The sequence below is a fragment of the Corythoichthys intestinalis genome, chromosome 3, assembly GCF_030265065.1.
Source record: "Corythoichthys intestinalis isolate RoL2023-P3 chromosome 3, ASM3026506v1, whole genome shotgun sequence".
NCBI classification, from domain to species: Eukaryota; Metazoa; Chordata; class Actinopteri; order Syngnathiformes; family Syngnathidae; genus Corythoichthys; species Corythoichthys intestinalis.
The window spans coordinates 64,710,044-64,732,921 of NC_080397.1; the positions used below are offsets into that span (position 1 = coordinate 64,710,044).

The 22,878-nt window shown below is 42.1% G+C and overlaps 1 protein-coding gene across 4 annotated transcripts in view; it reads left to right on the forward strand.

Moving 5' to 3' along the window:
• ogdha (oxoglutarate dehydrogenase a) overlaps positions 1-22,878 on the forward strand; it is a 50,254-nt gene that overhangs the window by 11,480 nt on the left and 15,896 nt on the right. For 2 of the 4 annotated variants that reach the window (XM_057831604.1, XM_057831605.1), the window contains 8 exons: positions 2,889-2,991; positions 7,467-7,505; positions 12,772-12,887; positions 20,850-21,004; positions 21,098-21,244; positions 21,789-21,879; positions 21,963-22,142; positions 22,204-22,332. In XM_057831604.1, the coding sequence (XP_057687587.1) occupies positions 2,889-2,991; positions 7,467-7,505; positions 12,772-12,887; positions 20,850-21,004; positions 21,098-21,244; positions 21,789-21,879; positions 21,963-22,142; positions 22,204-22,332 (960 nt within the window). Of the gene's footprint in view, positions 1-2,555; positions 2,650-2,888; positions 2,992-7,466; positions 7,506-12,771; positions 12,888-20,849; positions 21,005-21,097; positions 21,245-21,788; positions 21,880-21,962; positions 22,143-22,203; positions 22,333-22,878 lie in introns of all 4 variants that reach the window. The other 2 variants (XM_057831607.1, XM_057831606.1) reach the window with 2 other exon arrangements.

A 22,878-nucleotide genomic window follows, 5' to 3' on the forward strand; every position in this document is an offset into this window, starting at 1 on the left:
AACTACTCTGACTCATGTCACACACGGCGGCGTGGTTGATTCTCTTCACTGATCGGCCAGCCCCCGAGCAAGTTTCGGCTCGTCTTTCTGCTGCGGACCCGGCAGGTAGGCTCGTCGCCCGGGAAGCAGAGGGGAATGAACGCTGAAAATAGCGCATCCTCGGTGGACAAACCGGCTGACGTTGGAGTGCGTGGCTTCCTGACCCCAAGCAGAGAATAGCGCTCTATAAGCGGGCACGCGAAGAGGACCAAGGGAGGTGGAAGTCTGGACACAATCGAGAACCGGAAACGAGAGCAGGGGGCTCCCCGGGCCTAAGCTGAGGATAGCGCTCTATAGGTGGGTACGCCTCTATCGGCCGGCGACCACGGTGTGCAACAAGCTGCCGGTCGTTGGCCGAGTGGCCGTCTCGGTGGACAGGGAGCATTGTCACCCACAAAATGAAAGCCACCTCCTTAATAAAAACGTTTGCCAGTATTTAAATAACATAAAACACGTGGCTCACTTTGTCATCCGTCCAATGGTCTCTTGATTGTCTGACTTGTTTTGCCCATTCTTTGTGGTGAACAGGATCTTTTAGAAATCCATAAGGTCTCACACCACTCTCCCTGGTGTAGCAATAAAAGCCTGCAGCACATTGGGCCGGCGTGACGCAAACAATAAACGAATTGATCCGCAAGATCAGCTGAATCTGCAGCTCTACTGCATACGAAAGTAATGGCTGTATTGTGAAAATGATTAGTCCGCTGTCATCACATTCACCTTCTTCCTCAATCCAGACTCTGGCCGGAAGTCACTCATTTTCATGGCGCAGGATTAAAAAAATTCAATAGATATATCAATCACTTCCACACACATCCAAGCAGTCCATTTCATTCAGGAGCATAAATGTAATATGAAATAAACATGCTTTTTTGTGTCACAGACACTTTAATGTTTGCGCACTCATACGAATACACGAAGTAGCTAATGAAACCGCTACACTTTTAGCTTTTGTAGAAGTTAAAGCAATGACATCCTAGTAAGATATAATATTCCATAACTTTGATATCCAGGTTTATGAATGTTCTTGCCTTGACTAAAGCAGGGAAGCTATCTAGTTAGCCTCTGGCATTAGCTTCGTTTTACCTTAGAGGAACATGTTCTGTATGCTTGTTTGTTTTGGAGATATTTAGCTGGACGTGACATCGACTTCTTAATCCAGTTGTTTTTACGGCTTTAAAAAGGTAAAGAACCGCTTTTACCGTATTTTTCGGACTACAAGTCGCACCGGAGTATAAGTCGCATTTTTGGGGGATAAAATCCAACAACGTAGAACAGATATGTCATCTTGAAAGTCAATTTAATATAAAAATACAATAGAGAACAACATGTTGAATAAATGTACAGTGTACAGTGCATGAACAACGAAATATACTGTCCTCACCAGGACGCTACGGCTCGGTCCTGGCTATACAGCGAACTCCCAAATGACGATGCTGGACGTCCGTATAATTTGCTGAATCAATTTGGTCCTCGATACCAAACAGGTTCGCATCAACGTAAATAAATGATAATTAGGTTGTTTTACAGCAATGACATAAACGGTTAGCATGCATTCGCTAGCATTAGCACATCGTTCAAACACCCACACAACTGGCTCTAAGTGTCCGATCGCGGGTGGAAAACACACAACAACAACAACAGAAAAGATGATACACACAGTTGTTGCCTCTGTAGAGATATTTTAAAAGCATAAACAATGAACGTAGGTTCGCAGCCACTAACTCACCCACTCACTCAGAGCTACGTAGCTGTCCGTCTTCTTCTGGCGTGTGAGCGCTCTTCACGTAAACAAGTGCAAGTGCGCCTCCACGTGGGCGTGAAAGCGCCACAAACTAAAGTCATGCATTTTAATACAAAAAAAAGTCAATAATGCAATTGAACACACATTGCCAAAGGCAGAACGCCAACGTGGCCATAGATATTGAGAGTTATTCAGATAACTATAGCATAAAGAACATGCTAACAGGTTTACCAAACCATCAGTGTCACTCCAAAACATCAAAATAACATGTGAAATGATATCATAATGTGTTAATAATTTCACACATAAGTCGCTCCGGAGTATAAGTCGCACCCCCAGCCAAAATATGAAGGGGGAAAAAAAAAAAAACGCGACTTATAGTCCGAAAAATACGGTATACCTCCTGGAGTACCTCGTGTCCCATTTTGATATTCAGTAGGCGTTTCGCTTCACCATTTTGTATGTCCGTAGCTTGTCTCTTTCTTCTGTTAATTTTTCTGGCAGTTAGCGATGTCAAAACCATCAGTTAGGACAACAAGGCCTCCGAAAGCTTGTCGGCGCTCGCTCCCTTAACAACGGTCTCTAGAACATATGATTGGTCGACGGCCGTTTACGAGGCGGGAGTTTGTGTAAGGTCAATTGAAGTCACTGTTACACCACATCATTTGATGACCAAAATTTAGTGGAACGATACAGCCTCTGGGGGTTTTGGACTTTGGAGGTTCCCGTGTAACCGTTGTGTATACATGTGCGATTGTGTGTGTGTGTGTAGGTGATGGGTCACCATAATGCCCACTTGGACCCGCTGGGCATCAGCTGTGTGAATTTTGATGACGCTCCGGTCAATAGTGGCTTCCAGGATGTTGGTGAGCAAAAGACTGAAACAGCGTTTGCCGCTTTTTGTGTTAATGTTGCTTCCGTCCCACCCACCCGCCCTCCTCTTTCCTCTCTTCTTTGTGTTTGCTTGCTCTGCTGGTTGGTGTGCTCCCAATTGGTTTTCCTTCTCCCGCTTGTCTCCGTGTTTGCTTCACTTGACTTCACTGTCCTCCATCCTCCATTCCTCCTCTTCCTGTCCCGGGTGGGCTCTGTCCTCGTTCCCCTGTAGATTCGCGGTCACCAGGTGGCCCAGTTGGACCCGCTCGGCATCATGGACGCCGATCTGGACTCGTGCGTGCCCACTGACATTATCACGTCCTCCGACAAACTGGGTGAGGAACCTGAACGGCTCTGCTCTGCCTCGCTTGGCAGCCTCCCCCCGCCCCTTCTAAAACCCTGCCGTCAATCCGCCTTTTTCTTTTCCGTTGCTTCCACAAACCACCAGGAAGACCTCTCCTAACGTTGGCCGAGAAATGTTCAAATCAAGTGTTTTGGAGCCGAGCCGGCAGGTGTCCGAAGGTGCTTTTAGAGGAAGGAACGTTTTATCGGGGCTCTCAGGCAAAGGTTTTAGGTGTAACTCCCTGGAAATTTTAGCTTTTAGTTTGCAGCCGTGTGGCCGACAGGAGAATTCTGGCTTTGGAATCGTCTCGCGATTCATCTTCTGTTGTTCTTTTATGACCTACTTGACAAATGAGTTGTGTCTTCTAATTTGGGGGTTCTCAAACTTTTCGGGTTCCGGAATATTAACCGGCACTCAAACATGGAAGGGCTTCAACCCAAACACCAGAGAAATTGAGGTTTTTGTGAAAGAAAAAGTGACCGTGACACCGTTTTGCGCTTTTGTCCGTTGAACAATGGATCCGTTATCTGCAAAGGTTTGCTGGTAATGTGTAAAATGTACTTCTCAGAGTTGTTTTACCAAGCTGTACTTTTACTGGAGTAGATTTTTGAAGAAGAAACACTTTTTATTCGGCATATTAGATTTGACCTTTTTTTTTTTTTTTCTTCTGCCAGCAGAGTGGCTGTACCAGTTTCACAGATGAGATGTCGCATGAGTCCATGATACCAATCAGACATACCAATACAGTCACATGACCAAACATAAGCTGGCACTCAGAAGTCCAATTATTTTGTTGGCCTTTTATATGGCGGCCACGAAAAAGGAGATATGATCTTTTTTTCATTTCATAGTTTGAAATATGGGCACTCGTGCTCCTTGGACAAGCGAGGTTTCATTTCTAGTCTGAATTAGAGGATTTTTTTTTTTTTTGCCTAATGTTGTCATCCATCCATTCTCAACACCGCTTGTCCTTGTCAGGGTTATGGGTTGCTGAAGCCCAGTCAACTTTGGACGAAAGAGGGCAATTGCTGGGCACTAATATGGTCACGTAATATCTTATAGTACAATACAATAATTAGAGGTCGACCGATATGGGGTTTTTAACTGCCAATACTGATATCTTCAAAAAAATAAATGCTCCAACAGTTTCAAATTTACAATGATGACCTGTGACTTAAAGGATTAATTAACTGGTGCTACAAAACAAATGAATGCAGCACTTGGTTTTATGATTTTACACGCTCTGCAAGAACAAGTACATTTTCAAATTATTCAACCCACCAGGACGTCACGACCAGATCTAAACAAGTGAGAGTTTAAGAGGATGCTCGCCACGTTAAAGCTAATGCTAACGCTATGAGCTACATTTAGAGTGTAAGGATCACTCTGTAAATGCCTTAAAAGGCTAACCCAACATTGCATATTCTCTCATGCAAGAAAAAAAAAAATCTTGCAATATTAAAAAATAAAAAAATCTTAGAATATTTACCAAACAGGCAAGCTTGATGCTGTCTGTAGCAACTTGCCTTCAAGGGTCCTTCTGGGGTCCTACCGTCAGTCAGCCCACAGAGATATGCCTGATCAAAATCTTTTCTTATCGGCTTTTTTTTTTTTTTTTTTGTGATCTCCGATGGCTGATGTTGGGGGGGTCCATATATCGGCCAGATATATCGGCCGACCTCTAATAGCAGTTCAAATAAAAGACGTAGTGCCAAGAAAATAGCATTGTTTGAAAAAATATCACACTGTGAGCAGTTACTCACTCATTATTTGAGTACAGGTAGTCCCAGGGTTACGAACAAGTTCCGTTCCTATGCTGGTGACGTCACCTGAATTTCCGCATAAGTCTGAATTGACTCTTTGAGTACCCCTACAAAATAACCATCCAAAAAGTCCAAAAGTATTATATTTTGTTTAATGGAAGATACGTTGCCCTCATTGGCGGCGTTGGGTCTGGCTGGACTCTCGCCTTGTATGACTGGAAGCAGACTCAGACGTCTGACATGGACAAAGGCTAGCAGCACTCTGGTTTGGCCTACCTAATGCTGTAAGTTGTTTCAGCTAATATGTTTGTATGCATTTGTAATCAGGTTTACAGCTACAGTTTGTGGAGTTCCGTGGGAGCCATTTGCTATAAGAATTGTAAATATGTTAGCATCGTAGCCATTAAGATAGCTGACTTTTGTTAGGCAAATTGGTCTAATTTAATCTACTGAATTTACATATTGACCAGACTAGATGGACGTTTGAACATCAATTGTTTTATGTCAAGTGTTTAATTGTTAAAATGGGTGTCGTTTTGAACATAAATGTACATATGTGTGTTACCAGGGCCGGCCCAGGCCATTTGGGGGCCCTAAGCAAAATAATGCCAAAGGGCCCATATTTTTGGCCCACCATTTCGTTTCACTGTACTAAGCCCGAACGATATATCGTTTAAACATCCCCATCGCGATGTGCGTGTGCGTGATAGTCCCATCGCAAGCACGTGCGATAGTTTTTCTTTTTTTTGATCCACATACACCTCACTTTCTGGTCTGCGCACAGCCTCCTACCCTCCCTCTCCCAGCCTTTTGATCCTCTCAGTCACTGCAGCACAACGATGTCTTTGATCTGGCCAAAGAAGCAGACTTCACACGGGCATCTGTCAATCATCGTTGAACTTGTTAAACAGTTGCAAGGAAGCCGCGCTGGAATGAATGTGTGTACTGTGGGGACGTTGGAGACATTTAAATGCCAGAAGTGATCATGAGGAGTTTGAAATTTCTACATGTCACTTCAACGGTCCCAGCTAAAGTAGATAAACAGAAGCATTTAATAAAGCCAAGAATGTATCTGCTACAGTACTTTATTCTTGTTCAAAAATGATTTGGTTGGACAGTTATGTTTAAAACTTATCATAATTATGACATTTGAAGTGCTTAAAAACCATTTATTTATATACATTTTTTAAATCACTTTGGGGGGGAAAGTGAGAAAAAAACATGTCTTATATGTATCTCTTTCCAATGCTAAATCTGAATAAATACATTGGGCACAAAAAACACACACACAAAAATAAATACATAAATAAATAATGGGGGGGTGCGCTACTTCGCGGTTTTTCACTTATAGCGGCGGGTTCTGGTCCCCATTAACCGCGAAAAACAAGGGATGACTGTACACTGTGGTGATGGTGAGTCATCTAAAGTCTTTCCAAACAGCTATTTAAGTCATCTTGTGAAAATTTCTTGAAAAAAAATATATATATACATTTTTTTTAATATCGCAATATAATATCGCAATATATCGAAAACCCCCAAAAAATCGCAGCAATAGTTTTTTCCAATATCATTCAGGCCTACACTGTACTGTGAAACCCATACATGTAATCCAATCCATACGTCCATATTTTGTATATTAATCAGATTTTGTTGCACTGCATACTTCAAACTTCTCACCCCAAATGATTGTCAGTACTTACAGTAGATAGCGCCAAACCTTTTTCTAAAAGAGGAAAAGAAAAACTTTAAGGAAGAACTTTTATCTTTTTAAGCTTGAAATTAAGTATCAAAACTCACAAAAGTCAACTAAAGCAAACTGTAGTAAACAAAATAAAATATAAATTAAACAATTGCCAGATTGGGGGCCCCCTAGTGGTCAGGGGCCCTAAACAGCTGCATAGTCTGCGGATAGGCTGGGCCGGCCCTGTGTGTTACAGCTTTACAAATTGTCAAAAGTGAAGGAAGTAGGCTTCAGAAAGCACAATTGCCTTGTTTGCTGTCTATCAACTCGGACGATTAGTGAGGACAGAACACGTCCCCAAAAAAAAAAAAAAAGATACTGTAAGTTACAATAAGGCACCGTTTATATGACTGGAGACAAAATGCCGGGCGAGACTTGGGTATCATAAAGTCGAAATCGCGTAAGTGGAGTATGTTATGTCCCGGGGACTACCTGTATTCTTTTCACCAATACCTTTTTACTTGTACATTAATTTGGATGGCTACTTTTACTGGAGTAGTAATATTTTAAAGTAATGCTACTCTTACTTGAGGCAAATATTTGGCTACTCTACCCACCTCTGCTCAATACTAATGTAATTGCACTTTATGGACCCTGAAGTTCTGGATCACGGGGCTCTGGGGAACCCGGTTTGAGAACCACTACGCAGTCAGTTCTTTTCATCCTGCAGTGTGTTACCTAGCGCTACTAACCACTAATTAGCTTTAGTGTCGCTTAGCGCTTCCGCTGACCAGCAACCGGGAAGTAGTCTGACCCACCCTTACCCTGCCCCACACCCGCCACCGCCGACTTGGGCGCGGAGTCCAACCCCAGGAAGGCAACAGCAGTGGTGTCGCAGCATTTGTGAGCTCTCTGCTACGCTAGTGGCTGTTGGTTGCGGTGTTGAAGCAGTTGGTAGGTGACTAACTTTTCCGGATGTTCCCTTTCTGTGGTGCCGCCCTTCCCCCCCCTACCTCCGTCCAGATGCGGTCAAGGATCGGCTGAAACTCCTCACGGTCGGAGGTACGAAAAGCGGACTTGGCGTAGCTCAGAGTTGCTAGTTTGTGTGTGCGCGCGCCATAGACAAACATCTCCCTTCTCCCTCCATAGCGGTTGAAAGTCATTCATTCAGTGGTATGAAAAAGTATCTGAACCTTTTGAAATTTCTCACATTTCTGCGAAAAATCACCATCAAAGGTGATCTGATCTTTGTCAGAATCACACATATGAAAATACAGTGTCTGCTTTAACTAAAACCACCCAAGTATTTATAGGTTTTCATATCTTAATGAGGATAGCGTGCAAACAATGACAGAAGGGAGAAAAATAACTCCGTGAACCCTCTGCCTGAGGAGACTTAAAAGAGCAATTAAAACCATATTTTATCCAAATAATTGAAGTCAGGTGTGTGCCCAATCAATGATGAGCGCTTTAGAGCTGCCCTGCCCACTATAAAAAACAGAACTGGTAAGAAATGTCTTGATGAGAAGCATTGTCTGATGTGCATCACAGCTCTGTCAAAAGAGCAGTCTGAAGACCTGCGATCAAGGACTTGATTTGTATGAAGCTGGGAAAAGATACCAAACCATCTCTAAAAGTCTGGATGTTCATCAATCGACAGTCAGAGAGGTTGTCTCCAAATGGTCTACAAATGATATATAATGGAATGGCTCACCAACGTCAACCCCTCATCCCCAATTGAAGCATGGTGGAGAGAGCGTCATGATTTGGGGCTATTTTGCTACCTTAGGGCCTGGACAACTTGCAATCATTAATGGAAAAATGAAAAGTTTTGCAGGAAAACCTGAGGCCGTCTGTCAGAAAGTTGGAGTTAAAAAGAGGATGGATGTTGCAACCAGTGTTGTTAATTTTACTTTAAAAACGTAATTGATTACAGTTACAAATTACTTCTCCCAAAAAGTAATAGCGTTAGTAAATCAGTTACCTGACTGTAAGAGTAATTAGTTACTTGGCAAAGTAACTAGTGATAATTTTCTTTTTTTTTTTTTCTCAAAAAAAAAACAAAAACAGGTCACCAATTCTTTACCCTCCACTTAACTAGACACAAGAGTATTGCGATAACTAGATAGCAACCTTTGCTATGTGTGGAAGTCATTTAAAGTTGTGGATCAACCGTTAAAGTTGTTGAAATTGCTCCCGCTTTTGCATTAGTTCCCTTCTGTCTACTTTCAACATGTGTAAGTTTTAAAACTGTTTCATCATTTAAAGATAGTAATTTTAAGTTAAGATTTAGCCGATTTAGGAGCAGTTTAGATTTATTTTTTAAAATATTAAATGTGATGGTTCACTTACCCCCCTTTTCTGTCATTGCATACTATCCTCATTAAAATATGAACACCTATAAATGTCTGGGTTGTTTTAGTTAAAGCAGTTTTTCATCTTTGTGATTTTAACAAAGATCAGATCACATTTGATTGGTATTTAAGGCAGAAATGTGAGACATTCCAAAAGGATCAGATACTTTTTCATACCACTGTATACTGTGGAAAGACACGGTCCCTAAATATCGAGAGATGGACACAATTGTCATCTTTAGAGAATCGAAGCTAACACAGTGGATTTCAAATGAGACGATTGGCTAATTGCAGACCTTTGTGAAGACTACCAGACTCATTCGTGGGTTCATGTTCTCTGTCATTTTGATGGGAATCTGTCAGCTGGGGGGGGCGGGTTGTCATTGGGGGCCAATGATGAATTTACACAAAATAGTATGTTTTAACTGATTTGAGAGTTCATGACGGTAATGTGTCCATGAAAAGCTTTGTTTTCACCTCCATACAGGATCATAAGTATTCCATTTCAAGATAAGAAGATGCTGTATATGATTATCGATAAGTTTCTTACTTTGTCTAAAAAATATTGAAGGGAAAAGCATACAGCTTTCAGACTTGCCCTGCACTTTTTCCCAAAATAAAGTTATTCTGACCCATAATGCACCACAAAGAAGGAAAGCCAAAAGATGGCTTACAAGTTCAAATGGTTTGACCTTTTTAAATATTGTTAAGTTTATCTTGTTCCATTTGAAAGCCATTCTGGTGTTATCTAGGACCAAAAAGCTGAAAATTGTGTTCACCCTCACTAACTCCTTCATTCGGTACACATCTAATCTGTTCCAAATATGTTCAAGGGGGCCACGTTTTGTTGTGGTGTGTTCTGCTGCAATGCAATGTGTGTAGTTAGCCTGGTTAGCTTCTAGTCACTACTGCTGGGTGTGTTTCTCGTCATGTTAAAGTGAGATCGGAGGTAAGGTCAGGAGTGAACAGAAGATATTTGTCCCGTTCAGAACATGTGCGATCCCAGCAGGAGTGGACGGGAATTCACAATCATGGTGAGGCTGAGCTGAGCTGAATTCCCACTTTCCCACCAGATTTGCTGCTGGTCACATGATGCGTGCAGAACCCTGGTGTTTTTTTTGTCTTTCAATTCTTAACCATTCTGGCTTCCTGATTGTTTGGCAGGCCCCAGGTTGTTGTTGGGGACACACAACTTGTCGGGACCATTTTCGAGTGATACGAATTCAAAAGCGACTCCCGACTCTTCCCCTCACCCTGTCGCCTGACTGCCACGCAAGGGCTACCTGATGCCTTAATAATTATTACCCAAATGAAATGAATTTGTCACCTTGTTGTCTCTAAATGCCTCTCTTCCATCTAACTTCCCCCCCCCCCCCCCCCCCCAAATATATGCCACCTGTGACCTTGACTACACCCGCAACACGGCATTTAACCCGCATCTAAATTCCGCCACCCAATGTAGACATCACTGAACGTACTGCGTCTCAATGCAGGAATAGTAGATCAACTTGATATGCAATCATTGTCTAAACTCTGCTTTATTGCCAACTCTCTCAGAAATGGCCTTTGTTATCTGACACATATTTACTTTATATTTTCCATTTACAATGGTATCACAAGATATGAAATGAATTCGAGTGGCTTTCGTGATTTTGTTTTTTCTTGTTTTTTGGTATAATGAATGACGTTTTATCATCCACACAAAACTCCAAAAAGGGGCCGGACAAAAGTATTGGCACCCTCAGCCTAACACTTGCTAGCACAACCTTTAGACAAAATAATTGCGAACAACCGCTTCCGGTATCCATCAATGAGTTTCTTACAATGCTCTGCTGGAATTTGAGACCATTCTTCTTTGGCCAACTGCTCTAGGTCTCTGAGAATTGAAGGGTGCCATTTTCAGATCTCTCCACAGGTGTTCTATGGGATTCAGGTCTGGACTCACTTTAAAAGTCTCCAGTGCGTTCTCTCAAAGCATTTTCTAGTGCTTTTTGAAGTGTGTTTTGGGTCATTGTCCTGCTGGAAAACCCATGACCTCTGAGGGAGACCCAGCTTTCTCACACTGGGCCCTACATTATTTGTTGGTAGTCTTCAGACTTTATAATGCCACGCACACGGTCAAGCAGTCCAGTGCCAGAGGCAGCAAAGCCACCCCAAAACATCAGGGAACCTCCGCCATGTTTGACTGTGGGGACCGTGTTCTTTTCTTTGGAAGGCCTTGTTTTTTTCCCCGTAAACTCTGTTGATGCCTTTTCCCAAAAAGCTCTACTTTTGTCTCATCTGACCAGAGAACATTCTTCCAAAACGTTTTTGGCTTTCTCAGGTAAGTTTTGGCAAACTCTAGCCTGGCTTTTTAATGTCTCTGGTTCAGAAGTTGGATCTTCCTGGGTATCCTACCATAGAGTCGCTTTTCATTCAGACGCCGACTGATAGTACGGCTTGAAACTGTTGTACCCTCGAACTGCAGGTCAGCTTGAACTTGTTTGGAGGTTACTTGAGGTTCTTTATCCACCATCCGCACAATCTTTGGTTGAAATCTCTTGTCAATTTTTCTTTTCCGTCCACATCTAGGGAGGTGAGCCACAGTGCCGTGGGCTTTACACTTATTGATGACACTGCTCACGGTAGACACAGGAACACTCTTTGGAGATGGACTTGTAGCCCTGAGCTTGCCCATGCTTCCTCACAGTTTTGCTTCTCAAGTCCTCAGATGGTTCTTTGGTCTTCTTTCTTTTCTCCATGCTCAATGTGGTACACACAAGGACAGAGGTTGAGTCAACTTGAATCCATTTTAACTGGCTGCAAGTGTGATGTAGTTATTACCACCACCTGTTATGTGCCACAGGTAAATAACAGGTACTGCTAATTAACCAAATGAGAGAAGCGTCACATGATTTTTTTTTAAAGGGTGCAAATACTTCAGTCTGGCCCATTTTTGGAGTTATGTGTGAAATGATGATTTAATTTTTTTTTTTCCCATTCTCTTTTGTTTTTTTTTTTTCATTGCAAGCAAAATAAATGAAGACATTACTACCAAAGCATTTGTAATTGCAATCATTTTGTTGGACAAATTGCGCATTATCTGACAGAATTGCAGGGGTGCCAATACTTTTGGCCAGCACTGTAAATGGGCTAATTTGTTACCAAGCACTACAAGAACACCATCATAAAATTTTCCGTCATTTCTTTGGAAGGCCACCAACGCATATATCGGTATCGGTTTGATAGCAGTATTGGATTTGGGAGTTCGGAATATCGGTTAGTCATTATCAAACAACACTATTGTCAAAAGTAGTTACATGATTGCATTGCTGCGAGTAGGAATGATCTATTACAGTATTTCGTATGCTGAATAGGTTTTTGTAATATGAAGCGAAAATCTTTTTGTTTAATGAATTTTTTGTGTAGTGTAGCATTCGTATCTTGAGTTACCATTGTGTTTAAACTCAACGTAGCTACCATCTGAAGTGCATCTATTTTTTTTCCACTGTTGCCTAACTACTACTAACTACTCAACAGTCCCCTAAATGAAATGTCACTCGCTCAACAGTCAACAGCTACCTGACGCTTCTTTAAACTCACTAACAGCCTGGTGACATTTAACTGCTAACGGTTATCTTTACTGTTCCCTAACACCCATCTCTCAATCTTAACTGTCCATCACCTGTCTTTCAAGCCCGTTGTTCTCATTGTCACGTCTTGGTCATCTCTTCTGTTACCTCGGAGATGTTTTCATGGCGTCCTCATTTGAAAATGGTGACAATCCGTCCGCATGTGTTGATGGTGTGCAACAGGAGATGATGATGTGGGCGCTGGTGATTGAAGGAAGCGGCGACATTCTAGAAAGATTTTAGTAAGACCAATTGGAAGCACTTCTCTCCACGTTGTGCTCCTTCACTCATCCAGACCAAGTGACGCTTTTGCCAGCCTCCTCACTGTCCTCACGGTGTCTCTCGTTGCATTCTGGGACATAGGTTTCTACGGTCTGGACGAGTCGGACCTAGAGAAGGTCTTCAGGCTTCCCACCACCACCTTCATCGGCGGTTCCGAGAGCGCTCTACCCTTGAAGGAGATCATACGACGACTGGAGGTATACATACTTATGTGAAAAGTAGCCAAGTTGAAGGAGACGTCAAGTAATATATATGCATTTTCGTAAAAGGTCCTTTTCCGTGAATTCTTATTTTTTTAATGACCTTTGTGTTCAGATTGTCCTTTTGCAAGCTCCGGCTCCGAACACGTTCCGTTTCAGACGCTGCCGACCAGTGTTGTCTTTGACAGCCATTTTAATTTTCGTCTTAGTCTTTTGGACAAAAATACTTATTAGTCTTAGTCATATTTTTGTTAGGGCTGTCAAACGATTAAAATTTTTAATCGAGTTAATTACAGCTTAAAAATTCATCGTAATTAATCGCAATTCAAATCATCTCTAAAATATGCCATATTTTTCTGTAAATTATTGTTGGAATGGAAAGATAAGACACAAGATGGATATATACATTCAACATACGGTACATAAGGAGTATTTGTTTATTATAACAATAAATCAACAAGATGGCATTAACATTATTAACATTCTGTTAAACCGATCCATGGATAGAAAGACTTGTGGTTCTTAAAAGAAAAATGTTTGTACAAGTTAGAGAAATTTTATATTAAAACCCCTCTTAATGTTTTTTTTCAAATAAAATTTGTAAAATTTTCAATCAAAAAATAAACTAGTAGCCCGCCATTGTTGATGTCAATAATTACTTAGACAATGCTCATGGATGCTGGTCTATAAAATCAGTCGCACCCAAGCGCCAGCAGAGGGCGGCAAAACTCCATAAAACACAACAAGTGAGCGTTTCACTGTGTACTGTCATTTAAATCTCTGAGCGGGGCATCTGCGTTAATTGCGTCAAATATTTTAACGTGATTAATTAAAAAAAATTAACGCCCATTAACGCGATAATTTTGACAGCCTTAATTTTTGTCATTTCAGAATGTGTTTGTCTAGTTTTAGTCCATGAATAAATAAATAAAAGGTTTTCAACAATTTCAAATGAACATGACAGATGTCCACAAGGACATCACCATTTTCATGATCATACACACTCGGCAGGAAAACAGCACATTATTTGGAATTAAACTCACCTCAACACTACGAACTGTATGTAAAATGTTTTCCAACAGTTTAAGAAGACACCGAGCCACTGCGCTAAATGCTAATCAGGCATGAAAATCTCTCACCTTTCGGCGAAATTCGCCGTTTTGAAGTCAAAAAGGATGATCTACGTGAATCGTGTAGATCCGAGGAGAAAATTTTTTAAGGGGGGGGGGGGGGGGTCGTTTGTAGGCATGTGCCAGTTACCTTCACGGATTACCATGCTATGAAAACGTCGCGGTTACAAAACCACTAAAATTTTCCGTCATACAGTAGTACGTATTCGTTATTTTTCATGTGTCGAAAATGCAGCCAGAATTAGCTTGGCGCGGCAGCGCTTACCCCTTCCCCTGTTTGATGCTGCGTGTGTCAGTGACGCTATTCCAGCAAACCCAAAAACAAGCACTCCAAACGCAAGGCGTAAATTCTTCAATTTATTGATCTCTCAAATCGTGGTAACTGAAATATACCAAATGAATACATTTAAAACGTTGTACACTCGTATTTTTCCACATGTGAGTAGCTTCAACAGTTTAGCTTCATGAAAAAGTTCGTCAAAAACAAAAGACACATTTTCCTTTCAAATTCAATACACAAAGTTACTAAAAACTTACAAAGACGAATGATAGGCAAGGCTTAGCTATGACAGCAATTTCATTGAGGTTAATCACAGCCGCTGAGAGAGAAACAAGTTTGTATGCGGGGAGGGAAAAAAAATAAAAGAGCGTCAAAGATCGCTAATTGCGACAGATGATCTTGTACTAAGCACAAATTCACATTCGCTGGAGGAGGTAAAGTATCACTCCCAATTGTTTTTAGATGAATGCATTTGCCAGCATATTGAATTTAGTGAGTAATGGTTTTCGTTTTCATATTTTGTGGTATGACAAAGTTACTGCCGTTTGTTGCAGCTTGCGTTGAACACTGCCGGAGCGTCCGGTGAAAAAATAGCTCCCGTTAAGGTAGCGTCAAGCTTGTGTATTTAACGGTAATATAAAAGCAGTGTTGTCAATAACGCGGTATCGTAATGCGTAACTAATCTGATTACTTTCTTTCAGTAAAGAACAATCTAACGCGTTCATTTTTCTAAATCAGTAATCTGAGTAAAATTACTTTCCTTGATGCCTGTGCGTTACTACAGTATTTTGTTATTGCCCCATAATGTGTGTAGAATGAAGAATACTGTAGTCATGGGAGTGACATCACATGTCACATTTTTTAATCGGGGATGGAACAAAAAGGGTCTCGTGTATTACCATGATGCGTGAGCGCTGGGAGTTTGCGGCCAAAACAACATAGCCTTGCTACCTCGCCAGGATGCAATGAAATAGGCAGGAGATATACTACAAACGGCTGCATTTGCACGCTGGAAACACAGCCATTACTTCACATTTTTGTCCAGTAAAGATAACAAAAATATCCCCGTGCGCTGCAAACTTTGCGCTGGCTCAAAAAGACTGTCCACCGCTATAAGCATCCAATTCAAGCACCACTTGGAATTACAGCACAACAGGTAACACGACAGCCAGGACTTTTTGATACTGCTCGTGCTCAATCCTCGGTTCAAGCTCAGTTGTTGTTGAGGGTTTTGAAAGCTTAGGTATAAAGAAATTCTAAATATCCATCTTGCCTCCTCAGCTGTAGTTTTGGCTAAGCAATGCAAACGGCTGTCTCTAAGGTTCTATAGTCACATGATCTGTTCGAAAAATAATTTGGACCCATTATGAAATACTTTGAAGGATTCCTGTTCATTTTATTCATTTGTTTTGTTTGTTTTATTGCTCTAAAACTTTTATAGACAACATTTTAAGGGCCATATTCAATGGTCTTTATTTTAAAGGGGAAGTTCAGAATTTTTTACATTAGGCTTAATCTTTGAGTTAGCCGGGGTTTAATTAGTCGTTGGAAATGATTTGAACAAATTCTGTGCAGTTTGACAGTTATTTGTTAGTTTCAGGGCTCCGGAGTGGCTAAGCTAGCGCGAGTCAATGGTGGTTGAAATCAACTCCTTCAACTAATTAAACCCCCGTTAACTCGAATATTAAGCCTTATGTGAAAAATTAAAATGGTCAAATTCGCCACATGTAGGACGTTTTGCCGACGGCGGACATTTTGTGCAGAACGCCGGAACATATTTCCTCCACACCTTTCTCACCTTTTTAACCCCTGACCCATTTTCATGCCTGGCTAATGCTAGCTTGAGCGCTGTGCTAACACCACAGCCCACAACTTAGTTTAGTGTGTGATGATGACTCAGCACAGACCTTTTAAGGCTAAAGCCACACTGCATAGCTAAGATGGGACAACAAAACTTACCAAGCAGCACCTGACACATTTCACAAAAGGAGCCTGGAATGGGCACACTCTTAAGCCTGTGTGTGGGATGAGGGGGAGGGGGAGGGGTGGGGGCTGCATGCCACATTAGTGACCCAGCCAAATGCTGTTAAATGCGTTCGAACTACACATACAATAAGAAAATATCACACATAGTGAATGACAGAAACTATGGTGAATTTTCATCTCATTTCCGTGTCGTCAGACGACAACTGGCATCCATCGAATGTTTGTCTCCCAAGACACGTTTTTAGCGCGGCATCGTGACGTCATCCTGATGAAAAAATAGTTTGTTGACGAAATATTTCCATTATCGTCATCAGTGTTGTTAATTTTACTTTAAAAAAGTAATTAATTATAGTTACAAATTACTTCTCCCAAAAAGTAATTGCGTTAGTAACTCAGTTACCTGAATTTAAGAGTAATTAGTTACTTGGCAAAGTAACTAGTGATAATTTTCATGTTTTGTTTTTTTTCTCAAAAAAAAAAAAAAAAAAAAAGGTCACACAATGTGAAGTTTAAAGGGTTTTTGGGACAATTGGCCCTAGCCCAATTCTTTACCCTCCACTTAACTAGACACAAGGGTATTGCAATAACTAGATAGTAACCTTTGCTATGTGTGGAAATCATTTAAAGTTGTGAATCAACCGTTAAAAGTTGTTAAAATTGCTCCCGCTATTGCATTAGTTCCCTTCTGTCTACTTTCAACATGCGTAGGGTTTAAAACTGTTTCATCATTTAAAGATAAAGTCAAGATTTTGCTGATTTAGGACCATTTTAGATAAAAAAAAAAATAATAATAATTTAAAAGTAGGTTCGCTAGGAAGGATCTCTACAACAGAGCCTTCCTGAGAGGTCTACTGCTTTAAGATGGCGGCTGTTTACTAACGCATGTAGTCCTTAAAACATGTTGCCAATGCAGCCGTGTCTATCTTTAGCGTCTAGTTCTATAATATGTGATACCTACCGTATCATGTGGGCGTAGTTTGTAGGTTACAGTCAGGTATTATTGGAGCCACCTAGCATCGCGTTTGCAACGGCGTCATCCCCACTCCTGCTCTGCTCTCTCGTCTCCGTGAGTCCGTCTCTCTAACTTTTTTTATTTAACCAATTTAAGAACGCATAGTAACGCACGCCTTTCCCGCCTCAGTAACGGTAACGGCGTTGCCAAGCTGAGAAAAGTAATTAATTAGATTACTCACTACTGAAAAAAATAACGCCGTTATATTGTAACGCCATTACTAACAACTAGGCATGTGCCGGTTACCGGTTTCACGGTTTACCGTGGTGTGAAAACGTCGCGGTTTCAAAACCACTAAAATTTTCCGTCAGACCGTAGGACGGTAGGCCTATTCGCTATTTTTCTTGTGTCAAAAAAGCAGCCAGAAGTGGCTTGGCGCAGCAGCGCTCACCCTCTCCCGTTTGTTGCTGTGTGTGAGAGTCAGCTATCGGCTACACAGCCAGCTAACCCAAAAACAATTACTCCAAACATGAGGCGTACTGTTCTTCAATTTATTGAGCTCTCAAATCGTGGTAAGTTTAATATACAAAATGAATACATTTAAAATGTTGTACAATTAGATTTTTCCATGTGAGTAGCTTCCACAGATTAGCACCATGGAAAAAGTTCGCCAAAAACAAAACAGACATTTTCCTTTCAAATTCAATATACAAACTAAGTAAAAGCTTACAAAGATGAATGTTAGCCTAGGCTCAGCTGGGAGAGCAACTTCGTTGAGTGTTACAGCCGCAGAGTGAGAAAAGGAGCTTGATTCGCTTCAATGAAGGGGAAAAAGTGATAGCATCAAAGATCGCTAATAGCGAACGACGATCTTGCCCTAAGCACAAATCCACGTTCGCCGGATCAAAGTGAGGTCTCACTCCCAATGCGTTTTTTTTTTATTTTTTTTTTTTAGATGAAACCTTTCCACAACAATATTGACATTTTAACTAACTTATACATTTTTACCTAACTTATGAATTCCTTATGTTCTTTTTAACACAAAGGCATGACATCATGTAGACTAGAGTTGACACAGTGGCTGAAAATGGCGAAACTTCACTTAAGCTTTTCCACCCTCAAAAAAAGTCATGCAGTATAAATTTTTAAAAATTTTATTCAGAAGTGTTTTTACTTTATAGAAATTATTTTGTTCTTGATGTAATCTTGTGCAACTTGAGCTGTGGCTGTGAGTATAGTCTATAAGTTATATTTATTTTAATTTTATTTCAAATATTTTTTTATTGATAATTTATTTATTTTAACAATATATTCATGTTCCAATTTGCAACTATGGTCTGAAAAAAAAAATCCTGTTCAATGGAAAAAAGTTTTTTTTTTTTTAACCCATACATCTCAAAATTTTTGGGAGCTATAATTGCAATACCGTGAAACCGCGGTATTTTTGCTCACGGTTATCGTACCGTCAAAATCTCATACCGGCACATGCCTACTAACAACACTGATTGTCATCATTGACAAAAACAACACTGCTGCCGACTTAACCTGAATTTCCGCAAAAGTCAGATTTCACCATTAAGGGCGAGGCAAATTTATTTGTCTAGCACTATTCAACACAAGGTCATTCAAAGTGGTTCACCAGGGTATCCCCTGGATCTTGCACCATGTCAACACGTACAGTGGGGAGAACAAGTATTTGATACACCGCCAATGGGTTTTCCCATTGGCAGTGTATCAAATACTTGTCCTCCCCACTGTAGCTGGGTATTTGGCAAAAAGAACTTTTTCTACAGTTTGGCATATCATCCACACGCACATTTAAACAAGGGTTCTTAAAAACTCCGTCCAAGGTGAAGATGTGCGAATTCTGTTTGTGGCGCCATCATGTGGACACTGATAGCCAAAGATTTGACTGGGGAAATGGTCACTGACTGCGATAAACTTTGTTCCTACATCACATGGACCAATGTTTACATCGTTCACGTTTAGATCTAATTATTAGACAGGTTCTTTTTAGGTCCATTTATTTACAAACTCTTGCAGAGCTTCATATTGAAGAACGCATGCGAAGGATGGGGGTATTTTAATAATAAATACATTTTATTTCTAGAGCGCTTTTCAAGCCACACAAAGACTCTTCACAAGACAGATGGAATCACAATACCAACAAAATAATCATAAAAAGATTGAAAGGGTAGATATACTGCCAAGATCGGGGGTAGGGAGTTCTGGGACACAGTGACTAAAAGCTCGGAACCAAAGGTGGAGAGACAGACACGGGGGACAGAAAGCTGGAGGATAGTGGAAGAGCGACGTGGAAGGGGTGGATTGTTTAAACAGTAGATTACAAAGGTAGGGAGGGGGCAAGTCATGGAGTGAGCTTTCAAGGTAATGATGAGGATCTTGTAAGTGATTCTTTGTTTGACGGGAAGCCAGTGAAGTTGACGGAGGATGGGGGTGATGTGGTGTGTGGCGGGGCCGAGTGATTAGGCGTGCTGCTGAGTTCTGGAGAAGCTGCAGTTTTTGGAGGGAATTGTTTGGGAAACCACAGAGCAGTGAGTTACAGTAATCGAGCTGGGAGGTTATTAGACTACAGACCAAGGTGGAAGCGTTGTGGCGCGTGAGGAAAGGGAGGAGACGAGAAACATTGCGAAGGTGGAAGTAGGCGGATCTGGTGATGCCGTTGATATGTGACCGGAAGGAGAGTGTGCTGTCGAGGATGACTACCGGACTCTTAACCTGAGTAGGAGAGATCGGTAAATTGTTGATGGTTATATAGAACTTTTTGACATGAGAGAGCATAGCGGTGGTTCCAACTAGGAGGACTTCTGATTTTGAGCTGTTGAGTAGGAGGAAGTTAGAGGAGAACCAAGAGTTAATGTCATCTAAACAGAGGGTGAGGGAGGAAGGTGGAAGGGAGGAGGTTGGTTTTGAGGAAACGTAAAGCTGGGTGTCATCCGCGTAACAGTGGAAGTGAATGTTGTGTTTGCGGAAGATGGAACCGAGGGGAAGAATGTAAATGACGAAGAGGAGCGGCCCCAGGACAGAACCCTGGGGCACGCCAGCGGAGACAGGAAGGGATGTTACTTTTATTTAAAACATGCATAAAATTTAGTCTTTTTTTTTTTTTTTAACCTGTCCTGTTCAGCTGCTTAAAATAGGAATCTGTGTGTCCTTATGGTCGGAACACTGGGAGTATGATATACTTCATTATGTTTTATTTATTAGGAGAAAGCAGTGAACAGGAATGAGTTATGCTACGGGGGACAGAAAGGAAGAAAGCAGACAGAAGAGAAGAAAAAAAACAAAATGCATACATCATTATTATTACATTTCAATGCAGCGAGAGAGTTTGCGGTGATTTCTATTGATACGGCTGCCAAGCAATCCCCACGCTGGAATCGTTCCATTTTGGAGGGCGCAATCATAAGCTTGCGTCTTTGCTCTGGTTTCGCCGTGGGACCGCCAGGGCAATCTACAAAGCGGTCGTTGCGGCTCGGTGTCGCGGCGTCCCCTGTAAACGGCCCCCAGAAGGAAGCTCTCGCCCGGTGTTTATTTTGCAAACCTTTTAAAAGACTCATTAAAACACAGCCCCCCCATCCCCGGTGCAGATGGCGTATTGTCAGCACATTGGCGTCGAGTTCATGTTCATCAATGACTTGGAACAGTGTCAATGGATCCGTCAGAAGTTCGAGACGCCGGGCGTGATGCAATTCACCCTGGAAGAGAAGAGGACTCTGCTGGCTCGCATGGTCCGATCCACCAGGTAACTCCGCTGACGCTTTTTGAAATGAGAACAAAAAACGAGCTCCAACAAAAACGTACGCCCGCTCGGGTGTGCGCGATGGTGGCGCCGCAGGTTTGAGGAGTTCCTGCAGAAGAAGTGGTCCGCTGAGAAGCGATTCGGCTTGGAGGGATGCGAGTCCCTCATTCCGGCGCTGAAGACCATCATCGACATGTCGTCCGGAAGCGGGGTGGAGTACGTCATCATGGGCATGCCTCACAGGTAACAATAATTTAGTTTCATGTCCCATAACGTTCTCTACTGTCTCTCATGTGGGGACACTGAAATAGAGTTGTGTGTCATCTGCGTAGGTGTGAAAGGAGATGTTGTCCTGTTCTATAATCTCAGCTAAGGGAAACGTATCAATGTTGAATAGAAGCGGTCCGAGAATGGACCCTTGAGGAACCCCACATGTGAATTTGGTTCACGCTTTCCGATTGACACAAAAAAATCCCCATCTTGTGAACAAGATTTATAAATATGGGCATGTTGTCAGGAGGCGGGACAACCAGCTGTCAGTCAGTCATGGCAATGCAGGAACTGTATGTCATAATGCTGGCCTCAAGCAGTGGTTGAAAATGAACTATTCCTTTAACCACTAACTGTGTTTTATTGTAACCTCTTGTTCTTATGTCTTGTTGTGTCTTTGTTCTGTTACCTAATTGACGTTTTGACACCCATGCTTCGTAGCAGCGTGCGGGTTGTGTCACTCATGTGACGTGTCCCTAATACACAAGCACTGGTTGACCGCTGTTGTGTTTGTCAGGGGTCGTCTTAACGTTTTGGCCAACGTGATCCGTAAAGAACTGGAGCAGATCTTTTGTCAGTTTGATTCCAAATTGGAGGCGGCGGACGAGGTACCGAGACGTTCCGTTTTCTTTTCTTTTCTGATGCTCTTTTTTTTAAATTGGGGTTCACATTGGCGCATTCCCGTCCTCAGGGTTCGGGTGACGTCAAGTACCACCTGGGCATGTACCACCGTAGGATCAACCGGGTCACCGACCGCAACATCACTTTGTCCCTGGTAGCCAACCCTTCGCACCTGGAAGCGGCCGACCCGGTGGTGCAGGGGAAAACCAAGGCAGAGCAGTTCTACTGCGGGGACAATGACGGAAACCGGGTGAGTTGTGCCCGAGCCGACCGGATCCCCTAAACCCTGAGGCCTGGTCCTCCGCGTTCAGGTGATGTCCATCCTCATTCACGGAGACGCGGCGTTCGCCGGTCAGGGAATCGTGTACGAGACCTTCCATCTGTCCGACCTGCCTTCCTACACGACGCACGGCACCGTGCACGTGGTCGTCAACAATCAGGTAAGGACCTGGACCCATTTGCACAACCTGGACTTTAAACACCGGTCATAAAATCGTCTCATATAACTCGGTGGCTCTCAAACAAACCTTTGACGACAACCGACGCTTCCCGAAGAACTACCAACATTAAAATGCACAAAATGTTAGGCACAAATTGAAATGGTCACATAACAACAAACTAAAGAGCATAATTTGCAAGTCATGAAACAACTGGAACAGTAACCGAAGAAATAATTGGCACAGAACCTATATCCCCAGTGCCGCAATGCTTGCTGGGAGACATGAAATAGAGAATACAGTAATACGGAGCTTTAATAGTCATTGACACACAGACATGACAACAAAATTACATTAGATGAGTTGGCATTAGGCCGCTGTAGATGAACTGCGGCGCCAGCCATCTCTCTCCAGAAATGACAGAGCAGTTGCAGGCAAGTTAGTGAACACACACATATATCGTACAACATATGGAAGAGGATGCTGGGATACACACATACAGTAGAGGTCCCTTGTAGCCAATTGGACGCCAGGAAGATGCTAGGCCAG